Source organism: Arabidopsis thaliana, chromosome 2, assembly GCF_000001735.4.
Source record: "Arabidopsis thaliana chromosome 2, partial sequence".
Classification (NCBI taxonomy): Eukaryota; Viridiplantae; Streptophyta; class Magnoliopsida; order Brassicales; family Brassicaceae; genus Arabidopsis; species Arabidopsis thaliana.
The window spans coordinates 14295753-14320802 of NC_003071.7; the positions used below are offsets into that span (position 1 = coordinate 14295753).

The 25050-nt window shown below is 36.5% G+C and overlaps 10 protein-coding genes and 4 long non-coding RNA genes across 22 annotated transcripts; 5 read left to right on the top strand and 9 right to left on the bottom strand.

The window, feature by feature from the left end:
* The first annotated feature begins 1209 nt into the window (after nt 1-1209).
* Nucleotides 1210-4825, top strand: AT2G33793 (DNA ligase-like protein). 3 transcript variants are annotated; one of them, NM_201864.4, is made up of 9 exons: nt 1242-1467; nt 1574-1663; nt 2562-2621; nt 2727-2766; nt 2851-2944; nt 3054-3113; nt 3199-3290; nt 3376-3499; nt 4140-4825. In NM_201864.4, the coding sequence occupies exons 1-8, from the start codon at nt 1355-1357 to the stop codon at nt 3463-3465; spliced, it is 639 nt and encodes a 212-aa protein (NP_973593.1). In that variant the 5' UTR covers nt 1242-1354; the 3' UTR covers nt 3466-3499; nt 4140-4825. The 3 variants fall into 3 exon arrangements, with proteins under 3 accessions (NP_001318344.1, NP_973593.1, NP_001324681.1); NM_001336469.1 differs by lacking the exon at nt 4140-4825 and having other exon boundaries at nt 1210-1467; nt 3376-3775; NM_001336470.1 differs by lacking the exon at nt 1242-1467 and having other exon boundaries at nt 1545-1663; nt 4140-4754.
* AT2G33796 (FBD-like domain family protein) lies at nt 3957-4500 on the bottom strand (the record flags this gene model as incomplete). Its single annotated transcript, NM_201865.1, has 2 exons — nt 3957-4038; nt 4253-4500. The coding sequence occupies 2 exons, from the start codon at nt 4498-4500 to the stop codon at nt 3957-3959; spliced, it is 330 nt and encodes a 109-aa protein (NP_973594.1).
* Nucleotides 4826-4919: 94 nt separating the features above from the next.
* On the bottom strand, nt 4920-6744 carry EMB3113 (Ribosomal protein S5 family protein). The gene is made up of 2 exons (NM_128939.4): nt 5939-6744; nt 4920-5422 (listed from the first exon to the last, which is right to left on the bottom strand). Exons 1-2 carry the CDS (start codon nt 6598-6600, stop codon nt 5173-5175), a joined length of 912 nt encoding a protein of 303 aa, NP_180936.1. The 5' UTR covers nt 6601-6744; the 3' UTR covers nt 4920-5172.
* Nucleotides 6745-8143: 1399 nt separating this feature from the next.
* Nucleotides 8144-8472, bottom strand: AT2G08630. The gene has a single exon (NR_140378.1). It is a non-coding gene; the product is annotated as an other RNA (long non-coding RNA).
* A 776-nt stretch (nt 8473-9248) lies between these two features.
* Nucleotides 9249-10320, top strand: SPL3 (squamosa promoter binding protein-like 3). Its single transcript, NM_128940.2, has 2 exons — nt 9249-9888; nt 9980-10320. The coding sequence occupies exons 1-2, from the start codon at nt 9590-9592 to the stop codon at nt 10074-10076; spliced, it is 396 nt and encodes a 131-aa protein (NP_565771.1). The 5' UTR covers nt 9249-9589; the 3' UTR covers nt 10077-10320.
* AT2G33815 lies at nt 9256-10301 on the bottom strand. 2 transcript variants are annotated; one of them, NR_140708.1, is made up of 2 exons: nt 9966-10301; nt 9256-9870 (listed from the first exon to the last, which is right to left on the bottom strand). It is a non-coding gene; the product is annotated as an other RNA (long non-coding RNA). The 2 variants fall into 2 exon arrangements; NR_140709.1 differs by having other exon boundaries at nt 9256-9888.
* A 220-nt stretch (nt 10321-10540) lies between the features above and the next one.
* MBAC1 (Mitochondrial substrate carrier family protein) lies at nt 10541-12615 on the bottom strand (the record flags this gene model as incomplete). 4 transcript variants are annotated; one of them, NM_128941.3, is made up of 8 exons in its annotated part: nt 12425-12615; nt 11861-11950; nt 11585-11686; nt 11399-11503; nt 11211-11309; nt 10952-11140; nt 10765-10863; nt 10541-10675 (listed from the first exon to the last, which is right to left on the bottom strand). In NM_128941.3, the coding sequence occupies exons 1-8, from the start codon at nt 12539-12541 to the stop codon at nt 10541-10543; spliced, it is 936 nt and encodes a 311-aa protein (NP_180938.2). In that variant the 5' UTR covers nt 12542-12615. The 4 variants fall into 4 exon arrangements, with proteins under 4 accessions (NP_180938.2, NP_001324476.1, NP_001324477.1 ...); NM_001336472.1 differs by having other exon boundaries at nt 11837-11950; NM_001336471.1 differs by having other exon boundaries at nt 11585-11950.
* A 386-nt stretch (nt 12616-13001) lies between these two features.
* On the bottom strand, nt 13002-14856 carry AT2G33830 (Dormancy/auxin associated family protein). 2 transcript variants are annotated; one of them, NM_001336474.1, is made up of 4 exons: nt 14444-14587; nt 14139-14331; nt 13986-14052; nt 13002-13187 (listed from the first exon to the last, which is right to left on the bottom strand). In NM_001336474.1, the coding sequence occupies exons 1-3, from the start codon at nt 14532-14534 to the stop codon at nt 14016-14018; spliced, it is 321 nt and encodes a 106-aa protein (NP_001318345.1). In that variant the 5' UTR covers nt 14535-14587; the 3' UTR covers nt 13002-13187; nt 13986-14015. The 2 variants fall into 2 exon arrangements, with proteins under 2 accessions (NP_001318345.1, NP_850220.1); NM_179889.3 differs by lacking the exon at nt 13002-13187 and having other exon boundaries at nt 13732-14052; nt 14139-14337; nt 14444-14856.
* Nucleotides 14857-15959: 1103 nt separating this feature from the next.
* Nucleotides 15960-18962, bottom strand: FES1 (Zinc finger C-x8-C-x5-C-x3-H type family protein). Its single transcript, NM_179890.4, has 5 exons — nt 18691-18962; nt 18257-18350; nt 17949-18172; nt 16519-17810; nt 15960-16422 (listed from the first exon to the last, which is right to left on the bottom strand). Exons 1-5 carry the CDS (start codon nt 18812-18814, stop codon nt 16393-16395), a joined length of 1764 nt encoding a protein of 587 aa, NP_850221.1. The 5' UTR covers nt 18815-18962; the 3' UTR covers nt 15960-16392.
* On the top strand, nt 18958-21826 carry AT2G33840 (Tyrosyl-tRNA synthetase, class Ib, bacterial/mitochondrial). Its single transcript, NM_179891.4, has 10 exons — nt 18958-19359; nt 19549-19702; nt 19788-20071; nt 20164-20260; nt 20510-20615; nt 20710-20792; nt 20885-21030; nt 21162-21267; nt 21412-21471; nt 21557-21826. The coding sequence occupies exons 1-10, from the start codon at nt 19259-19261 to the stop codon at nt 21575-21577; spliced, it is 1158 nt and encodes a 385-aa protein (NP_850222.1). The 5' UTR covers nt 18958-19258; the 3' UTR covers nt 21578-21826.
* AT2G33845 (Nucleic acid-binding, OB-fold-like protein) lies at nt 21811-23637 on the top strand. The gene is made up of 2 exons (NM_128944.4): nt 21811-22386; nt 22770-23637. The coding sequence occupies exons 1-2, from the start codon at nt 22029-22031 to the stop codon at nt 22958-22960; spliced, it is 549 nt and encodes a 182-aa protein (NP_565774.1). The 5' UTR covers nt 21811-22028; the 3' UTR covers nt 22961-23637.
* AT2G08635 lies at nt 21932-22449 on the bottom strand. Its single transcript, NR_140379.1, has one exon. It is a non-coding gene; the product is annotated as an other RNA (long non-coding RNA).
* Nucleotides 23212-24962, bottom strand: AT2G33847 (uncharacterized protein). 2 transcript variants are annotated; one of them, NM_001084532.3, is made up of 3 exons: nt 24628-24962; nt 24424-24542; nt 23212-23547 (listed from the first exon to the last, which is right to left on the bottom strand). In NM_001084532.3, exons 1-3 carry the CDS (start codon nt 24768-24770, stop codon nt 23528-23530), a joined length of 282 nt encoding a protein of 93 aa, NP_001078001.1. In that variant the 5' UTR covers nt 24771-24962; the 3' UTR covers nt 23212-23527. The 2 variants fall into 2 exon arrangements, with proteins under 2 accessions (NP_001078001.1, NP_001078002.1); NM_001084533.1 differs by having other exon boundaries at nt 23215-24542; nt 24628-24803.
* On the top strand, nt 23865-24447 carry AT2G08640. The gene has a single exon (NR_140380.1). It is a non-coding gene; the product is annotated as an other RNA (long non-coding RNA).
* Nucleotides 24963-25050: the final 88 nt, after the last annotated feature.

The window sequence follows — 25050 nt, forward strand, 5'->3', positions numbered from 1 at the left end:
TTCTATTGGACAATATGTAAATTTACAGTGTAACTTTCAATGCAAATATCTGGGATATAGATAGTATTAGTGCATGAGTTTTCATTCATGTTCCATGTTTTGTGGTCCTTAACATGGGCATGGCAACAAGATGCGCCTGGTGCGGCTTCAACACATTACAACACATTTAAAAGTTCAATTAATATCCACACTTCTGTTTCTATTTATTTGGGTTTCCAATTTGATTAAATTAGCAAAACGGTGCCTATAAAATTATTCTTAGATCAGGATAAGATAAAATACGTTAAAAAGTCAACTAGATTTTAATGAAACTGGTAAAACAATGCCCGTGTAATTATTCTTAAATCAGGAAAATAACTATTAAAAATTGATGTTAATTAATAGTGGAAACTCTTTTGGTCTAGTGTTTTACAAAAAAGATTTATACTTTCATCGTTTCACGTCATGCATAAGATTTCATTTCCTAAACTATACAATGCCTTGGAGATTATAAGTGCAATTCTTTTGGAGGTTCTGAATAAAGCTATGTGAGATCAAATACTTTTTGAAAAATTCCAAGCTTCGCAAACGTATGGTATAGCGTCACATGTAATATTTAGAGTGTTGAACCACAGAACTTTGATAAAACGTTAAATGGTACGGTGATATGTATTTAGTTTTTAGGATTGGTATTAACCTAAACCAAAAAAATAAAAATAAAGCGTGAAGATATACATAAACGTAAACACAATGGCCTTAAGCTTTGAGAGAAGAGGTAAGACAGATATACGCTAGAGTAAACCATAAACTAGGCCTAGGGGTGAAAGTTTCTAACTTTCTATACTTCAATGATCAATCTCAAGATAACAATGAGATCGACATGCAATAATTTGAGTTAATTTGGGTTTGAGTTGAAGGAAGTTTTCATACGCATTTTTAAGCCATGAGGCCCAATGATGTTTTGACAAAAAAATAGAGGCCCATGATGTATCAAGTCTCATATTTCATTTGGGTTAAAAATTGATGTAAATAGAAGTAACAGTGACTTTTGTTACCCACAATTTGAAGAATTATATGCATAGAATAATTTTTTATTTTTATAATAGTAATTATGTTAGCCATAACTTAAAGAAGAAAAAAAAATCAAAAAAGAAAACGAAAATAGTGAGAGTACGTGATCAGCTACGACGGCATCCACAATACGTAAGTGGGCTATATATTATTGTGAAGTGTGAAGTCTTCTAACAAACAAACAGAATTTCAAAATTCAAATTCAAATCCAAATCACACGAGCGAGAGAGAGCAGATAATCGCCACTCGCCAGAGCTATTGATTTCGCTTCATCGAATCTCACACTCTCTAAGTTTCGTCTGCAATGTCGTCTACCAGAAGAGGCACTAAGAGAACTCGGCCAGAGCCGCCGCAATCGCTCAAGAAGCCAACACCGAAAGCAAAACTCCCGGACGAATTGGATGTCGATGTTTCTAGGTCCGTTCTCGTGTTTTCTTTTGCTTCGTCTTCTTCTTTTTCTTCGTTTCTTCTGTTTTTTTGCTGAAATGTGACTCGCGATTGTGTTTCCGTGTTGATCGTGTAGCGATTTCAAAGGAATCATGTCGGCGTTGCAGCAATTCAGAGAGAAAGCGCACGAAGATGGCCGTAAGAAGAAGGAAGAAAGCATTTCCAGGTCATATATCTCTCCGTTACATGTTTCTCTCTGATTAGGTTATGTAAACTTCGATTTCATCATTCACTATGCAGTTATCGAGATATTCATGTCGATCGCTCATGTGCATTTGTTGATGGAGCGTTTCTTCTAATTGTTATCGTTGGTACATGAATTAGATCTGGATCTTGTATCGCAAATCAATTTATCAAGTAGATATAGCTAGATGAAGCTAAGGTGTTTGATCATTTGTTCTAGCATTTGATATTGGTTGATCTGTTGTGAAATTGGTTATGGTATGCTCATGTATCGCTTAAACTAGAAAGCATATATATGTTCGATTGATAGATATCAAGCTCTTTTATATGTGGATTAGTCTGGATCTTGTATCGCAAACCAAATATCAACTAGTTTTAGCTAGATAAAGTGTTCGATCATTTGTTCTAGCCTTTTTGATATTGGTTGATCTGTTGTGAAAGTGGTTGTGGTATGCTCTTGAATTTCATAATCTATAAAGCAAATGTTTGATTGATAGATATGAAGCTCGTTTAGTTTCATAGATACAGAATGATCAGTCTTTTGTTCATCAGCTCTGAAGCACTCAGCTATCTATTGTGCAACTGGTTTTGGTATTGCTCTTTGTCTCCCTTAAACTAGAAAGCAAATGGTTGATTGATAGATATGAAGCTCGTTTGATTTCTTAGATACAGAACGTTTAGATGTTCAGACTTTTGATTTTGATACTCAACTCTGAAGCAATCGGTTGATTTGTATCACTACTTGGTATCTAGTAGCATGGTTTTGTCATTTATTGTTCCAGAAAGATAGAATCATCTGAGGATTGTGAGTATCCTGCTTTTGAAGTGTCGTTTGTTTTATATTTGAATCTTTCTTTAATCCTTGTGTATCTTTCTGGCAGTGTGTCCACTGAGGTGAAGTCAAAGATTGACGAGCTGAAGTCAAAACTTGAGAAAGAAAGGTAGGCTATGTTGTTGAGGATAGATGTCTGATATTCAATTACATGCTTTGTGAATGTTGGTTTGCAAGATTCTGATGAATTGTGTCCTTGACTTACAAAATGCAGACAAAACTTTTCCAAAGCACTTTCAAAGAGTTCAAAGGAGGTCTGAACAAACATCCTAAGACGATGTTCAACTTAATTTAGCCTTTAGAAATGTACAAGGATCTGACCTGATCCATTTTTGCAGTGTGAGAATATTTTGAAGGATGAAGCTGCCAAGTTTGAGGAGCTTCATAAGAAATTCGTGAAAGACAAAGCTGATCATCTACAAGGCTTGAAAGGTATTCTGGTTTTGTCATCTCTTACTGTTGGGCGTCAAAAGTGTAGATTTCTTTCATTAGCTAATTGGGATGTTACCAAAAGTATTGAACATGTGTTTCTGCTTTACAGACACTATTTCAAAGTTTGAGGAGGACAAGGAGAGGCTCTACATGCGATATGAGCAGCTAAGTAAGCAAACCAACCCCTTATAATGACACCACTGTTATGAGAAGATGGCAAAACTTACTCACTTCCACCTGTAAATAACATATAGGGAAGAAGGAGAAGACAATGATAACGGAACAGGAGAAGTTCTGCACTGAAAAGCTTGCTCAATTGGAAGAGTCACTGAAGAAAAAGAAACGGGTAAATTAAAGCCTGTTTGATCTTGTTATACATACTCTCTCTTTAATCTTGTTATATGACTGAACTATGAATTCTCTGGGTGTAGGGTGACAAAACTTTCAGCATACTGAGGAAAACTCTCGGCTCTTTTCTGGAAAACGAGGCTTCTGATGAGGAATTCCCACCTGATGAGTGAAAGATTAACGTCTTTTTCACTTGACGCTAGAAAGGTAAAAAGCCCTTTTACTTTGATCAGCCACCCCAGACATTTCTTTCAAGTTTTCTTTCCCAGCAGAAAACACACTTATCTCAAGTAGTGTTTCAAGACTTTGAATACTATGAATATGAACCTTATTTTCTTCTATGTTATAGTTTGAAATGAAAGATTAATTACATTTTAGCTGGCTTCACCACAAGTTAGCTAACAATTATATTCACCACAACTCTGATTCATAAAGAGCTTCAATTATTGATTATGGATATATAGTTGTAGTTAAAGCTTATCAACCGCTCCTCCAGCAATCACACTTGTACATGGTGAAGCTGGTCTAAGCATCACCTTGGCTGCTCCATAATCACCCTCTTATCTATAAAACAAAACCAAACAAACCCATCTAATTCATAACTAAAACATTCAGGAACATAAACCCTCCCAAATTGCTCCCGAAGTTTTAGCTCCAAAGCCTATCAACCAACTGATTCTTCTAAACATTTGTGAACAATGCAAACATCAGTTTCATAAGACCATATAAACCAATTGAATGTTGAACTATTCATAAGAGTTCAATTTGGATAAACTAATTTATTGTTTTTTGATTAAATATGAAACCGACCCTTAATCTATAGCTAACATAAACTTCATTTTCCTAGGACCAAAGACGGAATACGAAACGCAAAAGTCAAGTGTAGTTTGGTTACCATCTCCGAAATCTAAAACCTAAACCGAAACCCAAAATTCAACTAGAAGGAAATGTGAATCTCACAAGAACTGGATTTGGAACTTAGATGAACGTATGGGCAGAGCAAGAAGGTGATTAATGAGTTGCTGTTTCTTGTTATCATCATCAGCATCAATTTCGACTTTCATCACTTGAAGAAACCGCATTTCCCGCAAAAAGCACGTCACTTGTCTGAGCTCTCTATCACGTCCTCTATACCCATATATCTCCAACACCTTCACTTCATTTCGATCAATGAAGACTCCCTGATTACTTACACAGTGCAAGCCCATCACAAAGAGATCACCATTCATACAGAGTTAGGATTGTACGTAATACTTGACGCGGAAGCATGTGGATTAGTTAACTGCGTATATATTAAGTTTGGATTTAGACACCTTGAGCACAAAAGTTTCTAGCTTTGTAGTGAAACGTGAGTCTCTTGAGGGTTTTGTGGGATATAGAGTATACTTTGCTTTCTATACGTTGTCATCTAAGTGTTGGATAATTAACTGACCATGAAAGTGTTGTAAGGATAATTCCTCAAGTATTGGACAACAACAAAGCATTTTATGGCACAAGTCTTCGCATGTATACCAAGTTGAATGGAGAAGGAGACTCTTTTGCACTGAAAGAAACACTTGTGGTAATTATGATATTCGATCTGGACCATGATCTTAATTTTCGAATTTGTCAAAGACTGTAAGTACTAAATTGGGCTTGATGGGCTCTTCATTGGACTAACATAAATGTCTCGGACAAGTGTATGTGTTCTTCCTTGTACATTTTCACCTGCAACCTTATCAGCCATAGCTATAGCATTCTGAAATAGAATCGGTCAATGTGAACTTTTATGGGAGAAGAAAGGATTTACTATTTCAAAATAAACATATTTTCTCATGAATTACATCATTACAAGAAATCTCAACAAAAGAGGATGAAAATGTTAAAGCGAAGATGAGTTTTCACTTCCAGAGTTCTTCCATGGGGATTCCACGCTCTTGTGCAACATCGCGGAACTGTCTCATCTGTTGTACTGCTGCAAGAGTGGCTCTCGCATTGTTGAGAGCATTGTTGCTTCCAAGCTGTTTCCCCAATGCATTCTCGACTCCTGCCATCTCTAGCACAATCCTAACCGCTCCTCCAGCAATCACACCAGTACCTGGTGAAGCAGGTCTAAGCATCACCTTGGCTGCTCCATAATCACCCTCTGATCTATAATACAAAAACCAAACAAAACCCTCTTAAAACATAACTTAAACCCATCTCCAATTGTTCCAAAACATAGCTCAGTGGCCTATTAACCAACCGATTCTTCTAATTGATTGTGCACAACACAAAGATCAATCTCATAAAACCAGCATTCTGAGTAACAACTTCCATAAATCAATCCTTAAACCAAGCAAATCATCACATCCAACACAATGCTAAAAAGACTAAACCCCACAATCTTAGCTCATTGTCTACTGATTAACAAAAACCGATTCTTCTAATCATTAGGGCATTATTCAATATTTTAACTTTTGTGCACAATGCAAACATCAGTTTCGTAAAACAAGTACCATAACACCAATCTGTAAACCAAACAAACCCATCACAAATCCAACACATGACTGCACAATACTAATCCCAAAATCTTAGTTCATCACCAAGTAAGACTTTTACCATCCAAAACCAATTCTTCCAACAATTAACACACATTACAAACATCAAGTCCAAAACTTTGATTACCTGTGAGGGAAAGTAGAATACTTAGTCATAGGAACTTGAACAATGTTTCTCCTAGCATCAATAGCAGATTTCTGAACAGCAGCAACAACTTCTTTAGCCTTAGCACAACCAACACCAACATTCCCTTGTTTATCACCAACAACAACGATAGCTCTAAACTTCAATTGCTTCCCTCCTTTAACAACCTTAGTCACTCTCCTAACTTGCACAACTCTCTCTTCAAACCCATCTCTAATCTTATCTTTCTTTGGCTTCCCACCAATACCTGAACTCTTCTTATGCTTTGAGTCCATCACATAAATATCTTTCCCAAGCATACTCTCACCACTATACGCAGGTCCATAGAGCTCTTCAAAAGCGGTAGCGATCTCTTCCTCTGTCTCGTCGCTTCCTTCGTCGAAATACGGAGGAGAGACGAATCCTTCGGGAGCAATTGGTGGGTCGAAGACGACATTTGCGGTTATTTCTGGTGTTTCGTCTTCGAAGAAGATGGTTTCGGTATCGGTCGATGAGGCTTTGACGAGAGTGAGAGATGAGAAGCGGCGGTTGAGGAAGGAGGAGAAAGAGACGATGGATTTTGTGGAGGAAGAGGAGATGAGAGAAGAGGTTCGGGTGTGGAGTGAGAGTGAAGAGAGTGATGAGAGAGCTGATGCTGTCGCCATTGAAATGGAGGAGCTTTTTTGGATGAGGAAGGAAGTGAGAATGAAGCAAAAGGCTTATCCAGCACCAGATCGTAAAAACTGTAAAGATAATTGTGTTGGGGCTTTTAAAGTAATTATCAAGTTTCTTTACAAATTGGCCACAATATATTTTATAATAACATTTGAACCCTCATATCCTTTTGTTTGAATTTGGGCTCTTCGCTCACTCCTCCCTCTTTGTGGCCCAATGAAGTTTCTTCAAGCCCATACAAAAGTAACTAGTAGTAATCCACATCAAACCCTATAGGCTTGCGGATACATCTTAGGTTTACTAAATCTTAAAATAGAAAAGATCAGTGACCATATGCTAATTCAACATTTTATTTTTACATACTTTGGTCATTTTTAATATGGACTTTGTTTTAATTAAGATCGATTATACTAACTACAATCGCATATGACACCAACGAGCAACGTTAATTGCTTTTATGATTTTAAAAGTATGTGATTTGCAAACTAATTAAAAGGTGACCATATATAAAAGAGTGTACTACAAAAAGGGCCTACTACTATTCAATTAACGTTGCTCGTTAGTGTCACGTGGGGAAGTTAAGGTTCCCACTTCCCCCACCACTTCTCTCAGTTCTCTTCTTCTTTTTATTGTCCCATTCCAAATTTTAACCAACACATCAAGCAAACTTCATTAATTTATGTTCAGTGTTGTAGTTGCAAACGTTATTTATTATTTTACGTTTACAAGTTTAGAACTAGTTCGAATCGTGATAATCTTGAATAAATCATAACTTTGTTCATCTAATCATAAGAACATAGAACTTTGACATGGTGTCTCCGGATCTTGTTGACTTAGTTCTATCTTAAAGTTAAGCTACACATATTATAGGGACCCCATATTATAGTACCCAAACAAACAATTAGAGAGTTTGTATGCAAATCCATAATATTTACCGTAGAATTGTATGGGTTTAATGAGGAAAGAAAAAGAAAAGAAAAAGAAAAGAAGAGAAGGACACTGAAGGAGAATGTGATGCTGCTGAATAAAAGATACAATCAAAAAATTGACAGGCAGTACAATAATGATAAGTAGTGTCATGACAGCTGACGACTCTACTGCCCAATCTTGACGTTATTTATTTTTGTCCATTTTTTCTTAAGATATTATTTCAACTTAAAAGAAGTAGAAAATAAACCATAAGTGCATAACAATATTCCTTTTATAAATTGGGTTCAAGATATTGATTCGATTCTGTTTATTTCAAGTGTCGTGGAACTCAATTTTATGTTATGCCTGCCTCGGCAACAAAGATTTTCGTTCAAGTGGCTCTATGAAAATAAGTTAGGGCAAACTAGATCGATTGATGTAAACACAAATAGAGCTAAATAGTGGAGATAGTAAACTGGTGATTTTGTTTCGTAAATAGTCAAAAGGAGGGGGTGACAAAAAATAGATTTGTCCCTTACCTCTAAGAGATATAGAGCAAAACGTTTGCATAGCGCTGTACCATTTCCTTCTATATTTTATATATGTGGATGTGCATGGATCTAGCTGATGACATAACACGGCAAAATCATTTAACATTTGATTAGCATTGGCATCAATATTTGACGACGCTCCTCATTATTTATATATGTGGATGTGCTGATGTGCATGAATCTAGCTGATGACATAACCTAGTATATGTGCATGGTTTTATGGTGTGAACAAGTTTTTTTTTTTTCTTTTCTTGGTTTTAGGTGTGAACTTTAAGTTAGAGATGATCTTCAAATCTCACGAACCACAAACCTCCTTGCACGTTAAGAATAGCCTCTCTTTTTTTCTTTTGTTGCTTCTAGTCTCAGAGTGTCTTCGAGATATGTGTAGTCTTTAGTGTACCCTGAGACCTGAGTACAAGATCGAAAAGAAAATATCTCGAATAACAGAGTTGTGTTTGCTGTTTTTACCATTTAATTATGCTAATATCTTTGTTTTACATAATACCAATTGAAAAATGAATACATAATTCAAGTTTGGACCATTCTTGTATATCCACTTTTGGCTTCGTGGCCCCGATAGCTAATTTGATTGACCTTATCATCTACACCAAACAAGAAATTAAATTGTCAAATTAATTTAGTGGTGGCCCTATACTATAAAATCGTAAACACTTCTTTTTGAAACTAAATATAAACCTTACGACACATTTATGTGCAAATTAGTGGACATATTCCTCAGTAATAACGTTTTTACAAACCTACAGTTGGATAAATTATTGAGTCACTCCATGATTAAACCAACAACATAAGAGAAAAATAAAATAGTACACTACGAATGATCTTTTAAATATGTTATTCTTTTTTGATACAGAAACTTTAACTACCAAAAAAAAAAAGCGAATGATTCATAAAAACGCAATGTGGTATGTTTGGTCTGTTTTTTAGTTCGAATCTCAACTTCTTGTTACCACAAAAATAAAACATTACACAATGTAAATTTACTGTTCAGTCTTGCTTTTCCAATCACTACATTAGCACATATTCTTCACATGTATTTTCCACTAATCTCGCGACAAAATGTTCACAGTGTTTCTCAGTTTCTCTCTCTCAATATTTTCTTGTCAAACAACATGCATATTTGAACCCGCATGGTGAAATAGCATCGGCATTAACATGATCAACCACAAAATAAACCGGGGTGGTGTCATAGCATCGACATTAACTTAAAACTACAAAATAGAGCTGGGTCCTCGTCAGGTTTTAAGGATACATATGTATGCATGTATGCATATACAAAATAATAGAGCACTAAAGCTTGTTCGTACTCTTTTTTACACAACATGCTAATAATTTTTATACCTTAGGAGTGAAATTTTAGTGGTCCAACAACTTAAGCACCTAAGATCCTTCCCCACTTTTGTTTGGGGCTCCTTTATATCTCTTCCAATGGTTACTTTTACTTCCTCTTCTTCTCTTCTTGTTCCATCTTTCATGTGAGAGAGAGAGTTGAATTTTGCAGATGAGTATGAGAAGAAGCAAAGCGGAAGGGAAGAGGAGCTTACGAGAACTGAGTGAGGAAGAGGAAGAAGAAGAAGAAACTGAAGATGAAGATACTTTTGAAGAAGAAGAGGCTTTGGAGAAGAAGCAGAAAGGTAAAGCTACAAGTAGTAGTGGAGTTTGTCAGGTCGAGAGTTGTACCGCGGATATGAGCAAAGCCAAACAGTACCACAAACGACACAAAGTCTGCCAGTTTCATGCCAAAGCTCCTCATGTTCGGATCTCTGGTCTTCACCAACGTTTCTGCCAACAATGCAGCAGGTAAATTTTTGTCATCTTTTTTCAAAACTCCTGCAACAATAACCATAAACAAGAACAAGAAATATGAGACCTTTTACCTTTTGTTTTTAAGGTTTCACGCGCTCAGTGAGTTTGATGAAGCCAAGCGGAGTTGCAGGAGACGCTTAGCTGGACACAACGAGAGAAGGCGGAAAAGCACAACTGACTAAAGACGGTGAAACGTGTGAGATCCCGGTTTGAAGGTTAATGAAACAGGCTTTGCTTACTCTCTTCTGTCAGTCTCTTTTAGCTCCTTGTAATCCTCTGTGTCTCTGTCTGTTTCTCCATATTACCTGTAATCAAAGCTATCTGCTAAACCTACGACATGGTTAAATAAATGCATTGAGACTTAGTAAATGCTTGAAGAAATTATGTGTAATAACTCTTTAAACTTGTCAAATGTTATTTCAAGCCAAGATCTTAAACTACACCAGGGATCTGTATTTGTTTTGCAATCAACAAATGAGGAGACAGCTAAATAGCTATCAAAAATAATAATCTGGGAGACACTTTTGATTCGTGATATATGTAGTTCTGTTACATGAAAGCTCATCAAAATCTGAAGCAAATGCAAGCTCCTTGTGGTTTAAAGATCTGTAAATCGAACCAAATAAATTAGATTGGAAGACTAATCCTAGTCACGTTTGATTCCCAACATTTTCATTGAGAACTCCCAAGCAACAATTGCTGCTGCATTAGCAGGGAATGCTCTCACAATGGTTGGACCCAAACCTGCATAGCATCCCTTGAGTCCTGCCCTCTTGTGAATCTGCAGAGATGATTTAAAGTCAAAAACAATATTTCATATACTCTTTTGTATCGGTAATTAGATTCATAGAGGGAAGATGGCTGACTGACCGAGCTCAACACTTTAAAAGGATTTCTCTCTGTAGCTTTCTCTGAAGAGGTCTGGATTATGGTTTTTGCTACATCAAAAGGCAAAACAGCTGACCAGCACTGCATCATAGAAGCAGAAGTAATATTCATATAAAATAGCAACATTTTTTATGATGGAATTTATGAAACACACTATATAGATTCCTACAGCTATGCCTCCAAGACCACCAGTGAGAACTCCTATCCCCATGTCAACCAAGTAACCATCTTTCAGCTTAGAATCCTCCAATCTCGAGTGGATATGATACCGTAAGTACTCATAGACAGTAAAAAAGACAGCATTTCCCGTACATTCTCTTAATAAGGTTGCCGAACCACCACGAAAGATACCTGTTACCTGAAAGATATCCCCATCAACCTGATATTCGATTCTTAAGTAGAATATTTTAGCAACGAGAGTTTCTCACCCCATCATTTTTAACGGTCTGAACGGCACAATCAAGAGGACTGTTGTATCTACGGAAGTTAGGAACCAGAGAATCCGTTCCTTGGATCTGCATTCTACACTGAACAAAACAGTGAATGTCCCAAAACTCCATGGAAACCATCAAAGGTGATAATTGCGGGGAAAGAAATGGTGTTCTGGAGATTTCACCTTTACTAGCTCTGTTGGACATAACACAAAACTAATGATAGCTCCACCAAACATAGCAGACGGAACAATTATCTCTGGTCGTGGCCCATCATCTGGCAAAGTTCCCTTTACAATAAAACAAGAAAGAAGCGAAATTTGAAATCTGGAGGAAAATACAGTGAAAGATCATTTGGTCTGCAATGTTACCCGCAAGAACAGCTTAGCCTGGGAGTATATGCCAAACATCAATGAACTTTCAAAAGCCATTCCCATAAACGACGATGTTGCTCCCCTATAAAGTCCTTTGACCTAAATATGAATTCAAGTCAGCAAAAAAAAAACCCTTGTATCTGGCCAAACAGGTGATGATGGATCTAGTAAGATTCCATTGACACTGAAAAATCCAGACTTTCAATAACTAAAACTGTTTGCAGGATGCTAAAGTCTTGAAAACATAACAAAAAGAGTGCAGTGAAAATATACTCCTTCAGTTTGCAAGATCCTCGAAGCACAATGCAGCCCATTTTTGTATCTGAGCCCTTGCACATCTGTATTATGTTTCTGAAGTTTCACCTGACACAAGAAACAAAAGCCAAAACCCCAAAGTTAGAATCATTACTTCCAAACATGAGTGATGCCAATCCAGTGATAAACTATCTAAAAATGGTTAGCCTAAAACAAGAAATGATTTTTATGCATAGAAAGCTCCTAAGCAAAAAGAAACCATTTAAGTCCCAAACAGCATCAGAAGAAACCTCATTGAGATATATGATGGATGGTTTTATATCTTCTTTGCTTAACGATAGTTTTAGGCATAGAGGTAAACAATCAACACATAACTGATAAGTGAATATATATCAATGGTCCAGTGTAGAACACTTTCTCACACCAATGCATCCTTAATTAAAAACTAAAGTATAGAATTGAAGTACTGAAACATAATTTCTCAAATTGGAAGATGAAACACATATATACCCATTTGGTGTAAACTCTGATAAACACATATTTTACAAGAAAAATCGAAAACTAGGATTGAAAATTGAGTACCTTGACGGTGTCGAAAGGGTGGCCGACGGCGACAGTGGCGAGACCAGCCATCATTCCGGCGACATATTCCTTGTAAAACCCGAAGCCCTCTCCTGTCGTCGTCTTACTCTCTCCCATTCCCACAACGCCACCGAGCAGAAGAAGAATTATTCACTTCACTACGGTGTCTTTTGCTTTCTACAAAAAAAAATGAATAATTCAGAGTGAAAGTTAAATATTTATATGGGTGTTACAAAATTTTACTTTTTTTTAGATAAAGAATTGGTTGCTACATATATATGATAGATTCTATATTGTGTAGTGTGAACTAATTAGAATGATAGTTTCGGTCTAATCGTGACAAAATTATGATAGTTTAGGTAGATTGTTTCATAAAATTTGTTTACAATTGATTAACGAATGGCATGTGAAATGGTCAATGCTTTTTTGTGGTATATGTGTTAATATTATCATCTCGTTTTAAGGTTTTGAATAGAAGATGGCAGTGAATCCAAAGTGACTTATAAAGGAGCTAATCTCATTGCACAAAGTATAACTAATGACTTTTACGGCTCCATTTGTATGTAGCTCTTGGTTGCAAGGTGTGTAACGTGTGTTTAATGGTGAAAGATCTCTTTCTTCTCTATGAACTTGTGTGTTTTTGTGTAGGTGGAGACACTTCTTTTGTATATTCCCCTTGTATTGAAAATGTGCTTTGAATAGGTTGATCCCGCAGGACTCAGGTTTGGGTTGGTTCTTTTTGTGTAACCTTGTATTCTATCTTCTTCTTTAATCAAATCAGATGACAAAAAATTAAATATATATTACATTTGTATCCAGACATGTATAAACTTTAATTAAATCACTATCATAATGGTTTGTTGACACAAAGAATTCACCTAACCATGGTTATGTTTTTGTTATTTAATGAGATGAGATCAACCATGGTGATTAAAATAGGTTGATCCCTGAGCTTTGGATTGGTTCTTTTTGTGTAACTTTGTATAATTATATCAAATCAGACAAAAAAATATATATAAAAAATTACAACTGTATCCAAAGACATGTATAAACTTTAATTAAATCACTATCATAATGGTTTGTTGACACAAAGAATGCATTTAACCATTGTTATGTTTTTGTTATTTAATGAGATGAGATCAACCATAGTTCAGTTAAAATTTAATCAAATCACTATCATAATTGTTTGTTGACACAACGAATTCATCTAACCATGCATGATTGAGATATTTTAATGATGAACAAATAAAATAAAATAAAAATAATGATATGAGATCAACCATGGTTAAGTTAAATTCCATTTTGCTAATTATAGTTAAGTTAAGTTATATTGTTAGCTAAATCATTAGAGAAGCTAATTGTAATATTACCGAACAGTAAAAATATTACAAGACACTGAAGACGCATCGCCACCGTTAAAAGCTAAAAACTAACCCAGATGGTGGAAATCAACGGTCACTAACAAACACAAACGACATGAAGCAAATAAAAGATTGCACATATAGCCAAAATAGACGAAACAGAACATAAACACGTGGCGTAAAGAACATAATTATTTTACATCATTCTCATGTCACTCTACCCTCTCGGCTCAACGGTGCTTGCTCCTAGTGTCGTCGCTGTATAGCCTGCGGGATCACAACAACGGTCAAACCATCTTAGATCTGATCTACACCGTCCGGTCAGATAATAATAACAGAAACTGAGTACGTACCAATCGTAGACGGTGGGAGAGTTTGGGTGAGAAGGCTTGTCGAAGAGGTTTGTGCCCATTCCTCTAGTGGCGATGTTACTTCCTGGATGAAACACACTTCTCCACACGTTTTCCTTACGCGCCGATCCTGGCGTCGTCGGAGTTCCAGGACTCCCGGCCACCGCCGCCACAGTTTTACTACTGCTCCCTTCTCCTACACCTTCCAAAAACCATCACATGATATAATTATGAGATCATACGTTTCTACAAAGATCTGTATATGCAAGTTTATTACGGAGTTATGGTTGACAAAGAAAAATAAATACCTTTGATGTCAAGGGGTTGGGTGGTGATCTTATTGCGGAGGCGGCCAAGGCCATGCTCCGGTTTAGGTCCGGCTACAGTTTCATCCCACATATTTCTTTCTTTTTTTGGGTTGATTTTGGATAGAATTGTGTCAAGTGTGAAGTACTTACTAAAGGGCTTCCTTCATCTAATTTATAGACTCATTTTTAAACTATTCGTAAAAATATCTCTTTTCCTTTGTCGACTAGTTCTCTCATTTTTTATTTGACCCACAAAATATCTAGAGAAATACTATAATAGACTAGAAATAATTGACAAGTAATTGATAACTTAATTACCAAATGAAGTTTATATACTTGCACATAGAATTTTCGTTAAAATTTGATACGTTTAGCCAAAATGTTATTATTCTCTGTCAATAAACAACATGAATACATAATATAATTGTAAATTGTGTGTTATGTATTAATATGTCATTTTACAACATTTTAATATAACATGCAACTTCCAGGGTTTAGAGCTAAAATACACGCCATCTTTGGAAATTAGGATGTGGATAAGCCTACTTTAAAGGACCTTAATATATAACATTAATGTTATAATATAGATCAAACCATTGATCATGAGAAGCGTGAGCAGTGAGGGAGAAGTGTGGAAATAAAAAAAATGCAAGGTGGGTATAGAGCTGGAGATATGGATAAGGACGACGAGTCATAAAGTGTAGGGACCCTTAAATCAAAAGAATCCCAAGTCTTTCGTGGAAAAGTATTATAGGAACAACAAACATATTTTGATTATTTTGTGAAGTTAATATTATTAAGCAACAGTAACTCTAATCAAATAGTTTTCCACAAACCCACCATAGATAATAAGTTCATGATGTCCTAATGATCATAGTCCAAATGATTCACTAAAATGTTTGAAAAAGATAAAACTAATTCCAAAACTGTACACAAAACGTATGCACTTTATCCTAAACCAAAAACCACTTTCTACTTACAGTAAAACTTCTATAAATTAATAATGTTAGGACCGAAAAATTATATTAATTTATAGAGGTTTTAATTTATCGATTAATTAATTAATTTATAGAGATATTTTTCTAATTTATTAACTTTTAAAAAAAATTTAAGATTTTTTCATTATAGAAAATATTTTTTAAGAATCAATTACAAGTAAAAAGTAATATCATATTTAGAAAACAACACCAAAATTTTTTGATACAATAAAATATTAGAACTCAATATCAAATAAGAATAAATACAAATTTAAGCAAAAAAAAATATTAGAAATATATTTTAAAGAAATTTCTTACATATAATGTATATATAGTTGATACATTTCTGCAATTATTAATTTGTGATATTAATGAGACCATATATTTACATAGGATTTTCAAAAAAATTATTATCTTATTAATTTATCGATTTATGTCATTTTTTCCATTAGTCTCACCTCGGGATTGGAAGAAATTATTAATTTATAGAGGTTATTAATTTACCGAGTATTAATTTACAGAGGTTTTACTTATATTGATGGAGAAATACAAAACTAAAACTAACTTCTAATTTGAAAAATCTTGGTTTCACAAAGCTAAATTACTTATCAAATAGTTAGGAAACGTACCTCAACATTATTCCATTTCTTTCTCTTTTCCTCTGCTTCCAAGGCAACCATTCTTTATCACATTACTTCTAAAGATCACATTCTAAATCATATTCCCAAAGGTAAAAGAAAACTGTTTTAAGCATAAATTAAGCTTTGAAGAGTTTTACAATGTGTACACATTTCCTCCACCAAGCTCCCATTCCAACCTTATTCCATTATCGGTAAAGGATAGGAATGGAGTTCCAAAGAATTTAGGTGCTACGTACTAAATCTATAACTGAGTAAAAGAAGGATGACATAATGTACAGGAATCTCATCAGTTTGAGCTCATGCCACACCAAGTGACATTTGGTTTGATAACTCAGGGTTTACCATACTTTTCGACATACCCCTGCAAATGAACATAAGAATTGTTAGCTTATGCAATACTTACTACTTAGGTTTTTACCTGCTTTAAGTGTCTTTTATTTCCAGCTAAGAAACTCACCTCGACAAGTTTCACAATTCTGGTTCCAGACAAACCAAGATATTGATCAACTGATTCTGTGTCAGTTGGCACCTGATGAAACTGGACAGCGGCGCCGACTACCTTTTCTGCAGCTTTTTTAACTATCATGTTATGCACGTCTTTAGTTAGACGACCCTCACGCCACAACGGTTTCAACATTTCTTTAATGGTTTCCACAACTGCAGTCCGGAATAGTCTCATTACTTTCATTCCTGCATCTGACCTCACTTCACCATCTATCTCATCTGATTTCTTTGTCTTTTTATATGAAGACCCATCACTTCTATGCCAAGAATCATGCCCTGCAGGTTTGATTCTTTTCAAAACAACTCTATTCTCTGCAGCCGTAGCCGAAGAAATCTCTTTGCTAGGCGTTGCTGTATCATTTTGATCAACCACTGACGTAGCCACCCCTTCCACTACTCCATGTGCTTCCAAACTCCTTGCCACGGTTTCTTGGTGTTGATTTTGACTGCATGAACTGCTTTTATCATCATTCTTGCAATCCCGTGCTTGGGGACCACTAGCAGAATCACCATCTTTCTGCTGGCAGGAACTTTTCCGTGCATGTTCTCCTTTACTTGACAATGAATCATTAAGAGGTCTGTCTCCTAGATTCTCTATATCCGTGAAAGGATCGTAGAGGGCATCAGACGAGGGAAGAATATAAGGTGGAATTGTAAAAGATGCTTTAAAAGGTTCAGAAGGTTCCCAGTCATCTGAAGAAACTTTCTTTTTAGTGCTAGTAGTGTTGGCTTCTGCGCCTTTATCAGAAGAAACAGCTACCCCTTGCAGCGTTGGAAGTGATCCGGATCCAGATAAACTATTCCCATTTTCAAAATCCCCCACCGTAGAAGCACGATCATTCATAGGAACAGAACTGGATAATGATCCTGTCCAGGCTGGTCCAGCAGATCCCATGTCTGTTTTTAAATAGGAACTGATAGAAGGTCTATGCTCATGAACAAAGCTGCTTCTCAATGCGAAGGAATTGGCGTTATTAATAACTAGAGACCTGTTGTCAGTGAAATCAGCACCATACGTTTGCTTCAAACTCTCTCTTCTAATGTTTTCAAATGAAGGCATAAAGCGCATCTCGTTATTGAACGGGAAAACTCTCTGAGAACCTGGGGGATTCACAAAAGACATGGAGGAGAAAACTCTCTGAGGATTCATGAAAGATATATCCTCTCTGGTAGGCAACGATGTCACACCGTTTTCGCTTAACTGGGAAACTCTTACACCTTCTCTGCTGTCCAAAATTCTTCTTTCTGAATAGACATAAGCAAAATAAATTATTGGTTGATTCAGAAAGAGTAATTAAACCCCATAGATATTCACCGGCCTCTATATTGTTGGAACTACCTCCACATAGAATCACAAGAATAAGTATTCATGGTACAACGTACCTAGATCAGACCGGATACCACCGTTTCCAGCCATACTATTTTCCGCCAGTTGTTGACTAGTGCAATTTGAATTCTCTTTCACATGTAGAAACTTGCAGGACACCCCATTGAAACACCACCCTTTAGCAAAAAATTTGCAGGGAAGAGCTGCACGTTTTTGTTCTGGTTCATTCCCACCACCGCCAGTGAAAAAGCTTCTTGGCGGTATACCCGGAGCAGGAAATCTGATAACCGAATTTGTCAGTATAAAAGCTTCAACCTCTTAACTTAGTTTCAGCAAAACTTAAGCAGAAACTTTTTTGCCATACCTTGGTAAAGTACCATTATCTTGAGCAAAAGCTTGCTCCTTTATGATTTTTGATTGCTCATCTAAAGGTGTTGTTACAGAATGCCTCTTCACATCTACATGAGACAAGTTTAATCAGTACATATTAGCAAAACTGCTGTTTTGAATAAACAAAAGAGATTCCTTACAGAAACAAGCACAAAACTCTGAGAATTGAATTTGCTTACTTGGTATTAAAGCCACAATTTTTACAAAAGAGCTTCAGTGAAAATCTAATTGCCAAGTCTTTGAACCTCTAATCAGAGCTAAATCTAGTCAATTTAACAATTCTCTCTTTCTTCTAGAACAAAATTCATCAATTCCAAATTGGAAAAGGTGTTTCCATCAATAAAAACACGAACTTGACAGAATTAATCAACAATACCATGTAACCAATCACGAATTTCAAATACTAACCGTTGTGGGAATTGGAAGCTTGAATTGGTGGTTTATCAAACAATTCAGATTCTCTTACAATTGTATGTACTTGCACCTTTTGTTCGACCTCATCATCATCAATGTCCATGTCGGAATCAGACATCTTGAAGTCTTCGGCGAGGTAACCAACGCAGAGAGTGGTAAATTGATAAAAAAAAATACTGCGGCGTGATCGGGGTCCGAAGCTCGCTGTTGAGTCCTGATGATCTCCGAGAATACGTTTGGTATATCGAAACCACCATTGTTACAAAGACCACCGAACTATTTTATATCTAATGGGCCTTTCCTAAATAATTAAAGCTTTAGTATTAAGGCCCATACTAAATTCCAAATTTTACCAACTATTTCCTAAATTAACACATCGTTGCCTTTTTATAGTAACCGGATTAAACCAAAACAAAATTAAAGAGAATCGAATCAAACCGTGAAAATCGTGAAGCGTAGTGGTGCTATATTGCACGTTAACTGTCTCCATCACTGCCACTGGTAAACCCTAAGAATCCTCCGCAATTTCGCAATTTTGTGAAGGAGCCGCCGGCTAAATTTGATGGCAGACCAAAGTTCGGAGATCGTCAATGCTCTGTCGTCGGAGATGGAAGCTGTTTCCGTTTCATCAACTCAGGCATCTTCTTCGTCCGATGGATTCCAGTGAGTTTTCTTACCAATCATCAATTTTTTTCATTTTCGCGCTTCAATTTTGATTTGGATTATATTATTTGATTAGAGTGGAAGAGATGAAAAAGCTATAGCAATTTAGAAGTATGGAATTTAAAATTGAAAAGATCTTGTTATCTGCTTATTGGTCTGGTAGATATTGAAATTTTACTAATTCTTCAGGATGAGTGAAGAAGTTGAGAAGAGATACAAAATTGTTAGGAGTATCGGTGAGGAATGTATACAAGAGGAAGAGCTAAAGAATCTTCTTGCTAAGAAGGCTGCTCCGATTTGCTACGACGGCTTTGAACCATCAGGAAGAATGCACATTGCTCAGGTCTGTTAGTTTTCCTTTGTTCCATTACCATATGTGGGAAGGAAGCGTTGGCTAATCTATTTTGGTTCTGTTGTTTTCTTAATAGGGAGTGATGAAAGTCATCAATGTGAACAAAATGACTTCAGCTGGTTGCAGAGTGAAGATTTGGATTGCTGATTGGTTTGCTCAGTTGAACAACAAAATGGGTGGTGACTTGAAGAAAATCAGAGTGGTTGGAGAATACTTTCAAGAGATATGGAAGGCTGCTGGGATGGATAATGACAAAGTAGAGTTTTTGTGGTCGTCCGAAGAAATTAATTCTAAGGCAGATAAGTATTGGCCTCTTGTGATGGACATTGCTCGCAAAAACAAGCTCCCTAGAATCTTAAGGTTACTTTTCTAAATCTTCTCCATTCTTGGGACGTTGTAATTATGTGAGGGAAATGATGGGACCTGAATGACTCTGGTTCTTGTCCTTGAAGGTGTGTGCAGATTATGGGACGTAGTGAGACTGATGAACTGAGTGCTGCCCAGATCCTTTACCCATGCATGCAATGTGCAGATATTTTTTTCCTTGAGGTACTGTTAAGCCTTTGCTTGCTTATGAACTGTCTTTGATTCTGCTGCTAGTTACTCGGAATAAAAAATTTAGCTTAAGCGTTACATCAGCAGAAAGTCTATTATATTGTTGATAAAACACCTGATAAAAGCTCCAGGCTAGAAATAAGCTGTATATGATTGCAGATTTTATCAATGTAATGTTACATTTTGTGTATCTGGCTGATGAGTTCTGTGACTACTGTTAAACCATTTTCGTTACATATGTAGGCTGATATTTGCCAGCTTGGGATGGATCAAAGAAAAGTAAATGTGCTAGCGAGAGAATACTGTGATGACATAAAGAGGAAAAACAAACCGATAATCTTGTCACACCGTATGCTCTGCATTTTCCTATTTGACTTCTGTTATACCACGTTTTAACTGGTCTAGCGTGTTGTTAATCATTTATCATTGTTAACTACTTGCAGATATGCTTCCTGGTCTCCAACAAGGACAAGAAAAGATGTCCAAAAGTGATCCATTATCTGCTATCTTTATGGAAGATGAAGAGGTAACTATAACTTAGCCAAAATTCTAAGTTTACAAAAGTAGATAAGAGTTATCACAGTTGTTGACTTGTTTTGAATGTCTGGATGTCCTCAGGCTGAAGTTAATGTGAAGATCAAGAAAGCTTACTGCCCTCCAAAAGTCGTGAAGGGCAATCCATGCCTCGAATACATCAAATACATCATTCTACCATGGTTTGATGAGTTCACAGTTGAGAGAAATGAAGAATATGGCGGTAACAAGTGAGTTTTACCCCTTTTTGTTCTTTTCTAAAACCTTTATTTGCTTGGTTTCTGCATGAAAAATCCAATTTGGATTGCTATAATCCTATTACATAAGTCATTGAGCTGTGGAATTTTCTTCCAAATATTAGGACCTACAAAAGCTTTGAAGACATTGCTGCTGACTATGAGAGCGGCGAGTTGCACCCTGGCGATCTAAAGAAAGGCCTGATGAACGCGTTGAATAAGATTTTGCAAGTAAGTTAAAACTTCCTTTATGTTAGAGCTTTACGAGTCCTTAATGATGGTATTAGAAAAAAGACTGACACAATTATTCAGAAAACCTTTGAATAAGTTTTGTATTCAACAACAAATAATTAACGTCCTTTACCAATATGGCAGCCTGTTCGTGATCATTTCAAAACAGACGCACGCGCGAAGAATCTACTCAAACAGATCAAGGTAACAAAAACATATATATGTTTCCGGTTATGTTAATTATACTACTTGAGAATTTCTCACACGGCTTTGGTTTTGTATTGTGTAGGCTTACAGAGTCACCAGATAAAATTAGAGAGCCAGAATGTGTCATTGAAAGCTTTCTCTCACTTTATGAAACTTATTATTACCAAAAACACACTGTAAAACTCCTGGATTTTGTTTATTTGGGTATATCAGATGCTACTACAGATAGTTTACCAATGTTGTGGTTAATCAAATAAGGAATTTTATATCCGTATAAAAAATATGTAAAATTGTTTTTAAATCTTGTCGATATATGCTACTAAAATGTATTTTTTGGTTTACTTTGGTCTTAGATTGACGTGGCTGCCTCAAACTGCCTTCATTTTCGTTCTTTTTTTTTTTAGAAAAAAACAAGAATAAAAATAGTAATAATCCCACTAAAAAGAATCATCAGAAGAAAAAAGACTCATAAATCTAGGGCTTTCTTCTAGAGATCGAAGAAGAAGAGTTCACATAGAGAGATTTTGTTCGTTTCGAGATTTTCTTCAGTCCCAATGGCGTCAAACACCAGCAACGACAATTTCCAGCATAGACCACGGCAAAGAAACGGACCACCTCCTCCGCGGCGACAGGGAAGAAATCCGCCGCCTCCGTCTTCGTCAACGCGAACTTCTCAGAATCAGCCACCACAGCATACGCCGCAGGAGAAGAAGAAACCGGTGTTTGTCAAAGTGGATCAGCTTAAACCTGGAACGAGCGGCCACACTTTGACTGTTAAAGTCGTCGATCAGAATTCCGTACCTCAGAAACCGGGAGCTGCTTCTTCTTCTCATCTCCGACCTGCTAGGATCTCTGAGTGTCTTGTTGGAGATGAGACTGCTTGCATCCTCTTCACTGCTCGCAACGATCAAGGTGAGATAATCCGATTCTGTGTTCTAAGATTCTATTTTTGAATCATCCTCTCGAATAGCCTTAACGATCCTGTGGAGTATCTTAGTCTGTTGGAATCTGTATTTTCATCTCTCAATAGCTGATAAACCATTTGATCGCATTCCAAATTTGTTCACACATTGAAGATTTGGTGCTTTTAAATCAGTGTAGATATACTTGTAGTTTCACTCCTATAACAGGCATTGATGCTATATACAATGCTACAATTAAAGATTCTGTTGATTTAGGACTCTCTAGTAATAGGATTTGTTCTGCTCTGGTACTCAATTGGTGATTCATAGTGGGTCACTTAGCTTTTTGGGGGCTAATACAAGTCTTTCTTGGTTTTTATTGTGTGGGTGCAGTGGAATTGATGAAACCAGGAGCTACTGTGAATCTTCGGAATGCAAAGATAGATATGTTCAAGGGATCAATGAGGCTTGCTGTTGATAAATGGGGTCGCATCGAGGCCACTGAACCAGCTGACATTACTGTTAAAGAAGACAACAATCTGTCCCTTGTGGAGTACGAGCTCGTCAATGTCGTTGAGGAATGATGTCTGACACCCCATGTCTCTAATAGGTGATATATCAAGTGCCACAATGAATTTTGTTTTGCGGTGAACACCGTTGCGGGTAAAATATATTTATCTTATGATGTTGCAAGTTTGCTATATTTATCTACCAGTTGATTTGTGTTGATCTCGGGTTTGGTATTCGGTATGTACTCTTTCAGCTGTGGATGCTTCTGTAACCTCTCTACTTTTGTATGGTCTTTAAAGAGAAGGTTAATGAAAAAATTGGTGAATTTGTGTCCAAAATGTCTTTGCAAATTAGTCAAATCCGATACACAGTTTTGATTGTGAAACACCCTCAAAAATAAAGAAGCTAGACTTGGGTAGTAGTCAGAATTTGCTAATAAATAATAACTGTTACTGAACCGGTTGGTCCTTACAAATCTCTAGGGTTAGAGTCGAATAGAATTCCATAAGATTCCTTCGTTACTTGACAATCTTGAAGGTCAAAACCGGATCTTATGACCCAAGACGAAACATGACACAGCTACTGTCACTTCATCACCTTGCTGCGAACTGCATCCATTCTTGCCCTTCATTTGAGATTCTTCATGCATCATCGATGCAATCTGAGCAAATAGAACATCATCATATCAGTATCGAGAAAACATAACCTCATGTGTTGCAGGATTCATGAAAGTTTCTATTGGCAATTCATGTGAAACACTATCATAACCTAAAACATTAGAGGGCATAATGCACACATCACACATCAAGGTTCCCCTTTTTATATTGAAGACTTAACTCCAAGAAGAACACATGATAAAAATGGCTTACATCAATCACTTCTGATCATTATCCTTTTCATCATCTTGACAAAGAAAAAAGTTGAGATTCTCATTGCATGCAAGACATTTGAAATATAGTTCAAAATTTGTCAAATTATGCCACAGGGAAGGCTGTATTTTAGTCTCTTAATTTCCTGACCCAACTACTCAAGTAAGGCGAAGAAAGCAGATGGAAATTAAATGCCAACATAAACTTCAAGTCTCATACCAAAACACCAATTCGTAAGTGTATAAGAAGTAGAACTCTACTCGTGAAAACTGCGACAAATTTAAACATCAAAATGTGGTCGATAACTGAAAACTGAAAACAAGGGTCCACCTAAACAAGAGAGAGCCTAACAGAACTAGTAAACCAAGCAATGACAGAATTCAATTCCAGAAATTCATCCATCTATCGAACCTCCATTTACTATTGCACATAACCTTTAAGACCAACACAACAACCTTTAAAAGTGACATACCAACTCTACACTTAATCTACAAGCATATGATGAATAAACAGGAAGAAGATATAACAATGCAACAATTAAAGGATACAGTTCTGCCTTATGTATCAAAGTCTCTATCTTCATCATAATTCACATCTTCAACAAGAAGTTTCACCAAAAAAAGTCAAAAGGTAACAAAACACCGAGTTCCACTAAGTCATTTAAGTACCTTGGAAAGTCCAAATGGAGCGCCCTGAAACTGAAAGCATCGAATTGAGCAAAGCAGAAGCAGTGGCCGTGTGGTACGGTAGCATCGTCTCGACGCAGCAGCTCAATTCCACCGGAGATCTTCAACACATTTCACAATTGACAATCAAAATTAAGTTAATCGATGTTTTGGAGTAGCCTAGAGAAGGTTTCACTCTATGTTTACCTGAAAATGCGGTGAGAGAGAGGACTCTGTTTAGGCAACTTAAACGAAGACCGCGCAGAAGACGGCATAGGCTTTGTCGACCTTAACGCGGCAACGGCGGCTCGGCCAACACCGGAACGGAAGACGGATCTGGCGGCGGACATTGAAAGTTCCCGATTCTCGTTGGAGTAGGATTTAGGGTTTTTCCTGGGTTTAGGGATTCTGTTTGGGTCAAAGAAAATCTGTTGAGCTGTTGACTTTTCAATACAGTAGAAAGTCGTTGCTCTCACTACGTTACACGTGCAATGCCTAATGTTTGACGAGAGTGTGCATGTCACGTGACTATGTATTTGTGTACCTTTTTTTCCTAAGAGAATTCTTTAATCCAAACAACAAGAGTTTTACTAAATATGTAGTATGATAAAATGTTAATCTTGAATAGAG

Bases quoted from the DNA above. Each gene is read 5' to 3' on its own strand.
- AT2G33793 (NM_001336469.1), top strand. From the start codon at position 1,355: ATGTCGTCTACCAGAAGAGGCACTAAGAGAACTCGGCCAGAGCCGCCG. The intron at 1,468-1,573 runs GTCCGTTCTCGT...TTGATCGTGTAG, and splicing joins TTGGATGTCGATGTTTCTAG to CGATTTCAAAGGAATCATGT. The intron at 1,664-2,561 runs GTCATATATCTC...TCTTTCTGGCAG, and splicing joins AAGGAAGAAAGCATTTCCAG to TGTGTCCACTGAGGTGAAGT.
- EMB3113 (NM_128939.4), bottom strand. From the start codon at position 6,600: ATGGCGACAGCATCAGCTCTCTCATCACTCTCTTCACTCTCACTCCAC. The intron at 5,423-5,938 runs GTAATCAAAGTT...TTTGTATTATAG, and splicing joins TATTCTACTTTCCCTCACAG to ATCAGAGGGTGATTATGGAG.
- SPL3 (NM_128940.2), top strand. From the start codon at position 9,590: ATGAGTATGAGAAGAAGCAAAGCGGAAGGGAAGAGGAGCTTACGAGAA. The intron at 9,889-9,979 runs GTAAATTTTTGT...TTTGTTTTTAAG, and splicing joins TTCTGCCAACAATGCAGCAG to GTTTCACGCGCTCAGTGAGT.
- AT2G33830 (NM_179889.3), bottom strand. From the start codon at position 14,534: ATGTGGGATGAAACTGTAGCCGGACCTAAACCGGAGCATGGCCTTGGC. The intron at 14,338-14,443 runs GTATTTATTTTT...GGTTTTTGGAAG, and splicing joins CCAACCCCTTGACATCAAAG to GTGTAGGAGAAGGGAGCAGT. The intron at 14,053-14,138 runs GTACGTACTCAG...GTGATCCCGCAG, and splicing joins TCTCCCACCGTCTACGATTG to GCTATACAGCGACGACACTA.
- FES1 (NM_179890.4), bottom strand. From the start codon at position 18,814: ATGTCTGATTCCGACATGGACATTGATGATGATGAGGTCGAACAAAAG. The intron at 18,351-18,690 runs GTTAGTATTTGA...TGTCTCATGTAG, and splicing joins AGCTTCCAATTCCCACAACG to ATGTGAAGAGGCATTCTGTA. The intron at 17,811-17,948 runs GTACGTTGTACC...ATGTCTATTCAG, and splicing joins TGGTATCCGGTCTGATCTAG to AAAGAAGAATTTTGGACAGC.
- AT2G33840 (NM_179891.4), top strand. From the start codon at position 19,259: ATGGCAGACCAAAGTTCGGAGATCGTCAATGCTCTGTCGTCGGAGATG. The intron at 19,703-19,787 runs GTCTGTTAGTTT...TTTTCTTAATAG, and splicing joins GAAGAATGCACATTGCTCAG to GGAGTGATGAAAGTCATCAA. The intron at 20,072-20,163 runs GTTACTTTTCTA...TTGTCCTTGAAG, and splicing joins AAGCTCCCTAGAATCTTAAG to GTGTGTGCAGATTATGGGAC.
- AT2G33845 (NM_128944.4), top strand. From the start codon at position 22,029: ATGGCGTCAAACACCAGCAACGACAATTTCCAGCATAGACCACGGCAA. The intron at 22,387-22,769 runs GTGAGATAATCC...GTGTGGGTGCAG, and splicing joins CACTGCTCGCAACGATCAAG to TGGAATTGATGAAACCAGGA.
- AT2G33847 (NM_001084532.3), bottom strand. From the start codon at position 24,770: ATGTCCGCCGCCAGATCCGTCTTCCGTTCCGGTGTTGGCCGAGCCGCC. The intron at 24,543-24,627 runs GTAAACATAGAG...AATGTGTTGAAG, and splicing joins CTCTCTCACCGCATTTTCAG to ATCTCCGGTGGAATTGAGCT. The intron at 23,548-24,423 runs GTACTTAAATGA...CTATTTGCTCAG, and splicing joins CTCCATTTGGACTTTCCAAG to ATTGCATCGATGATGCATGA.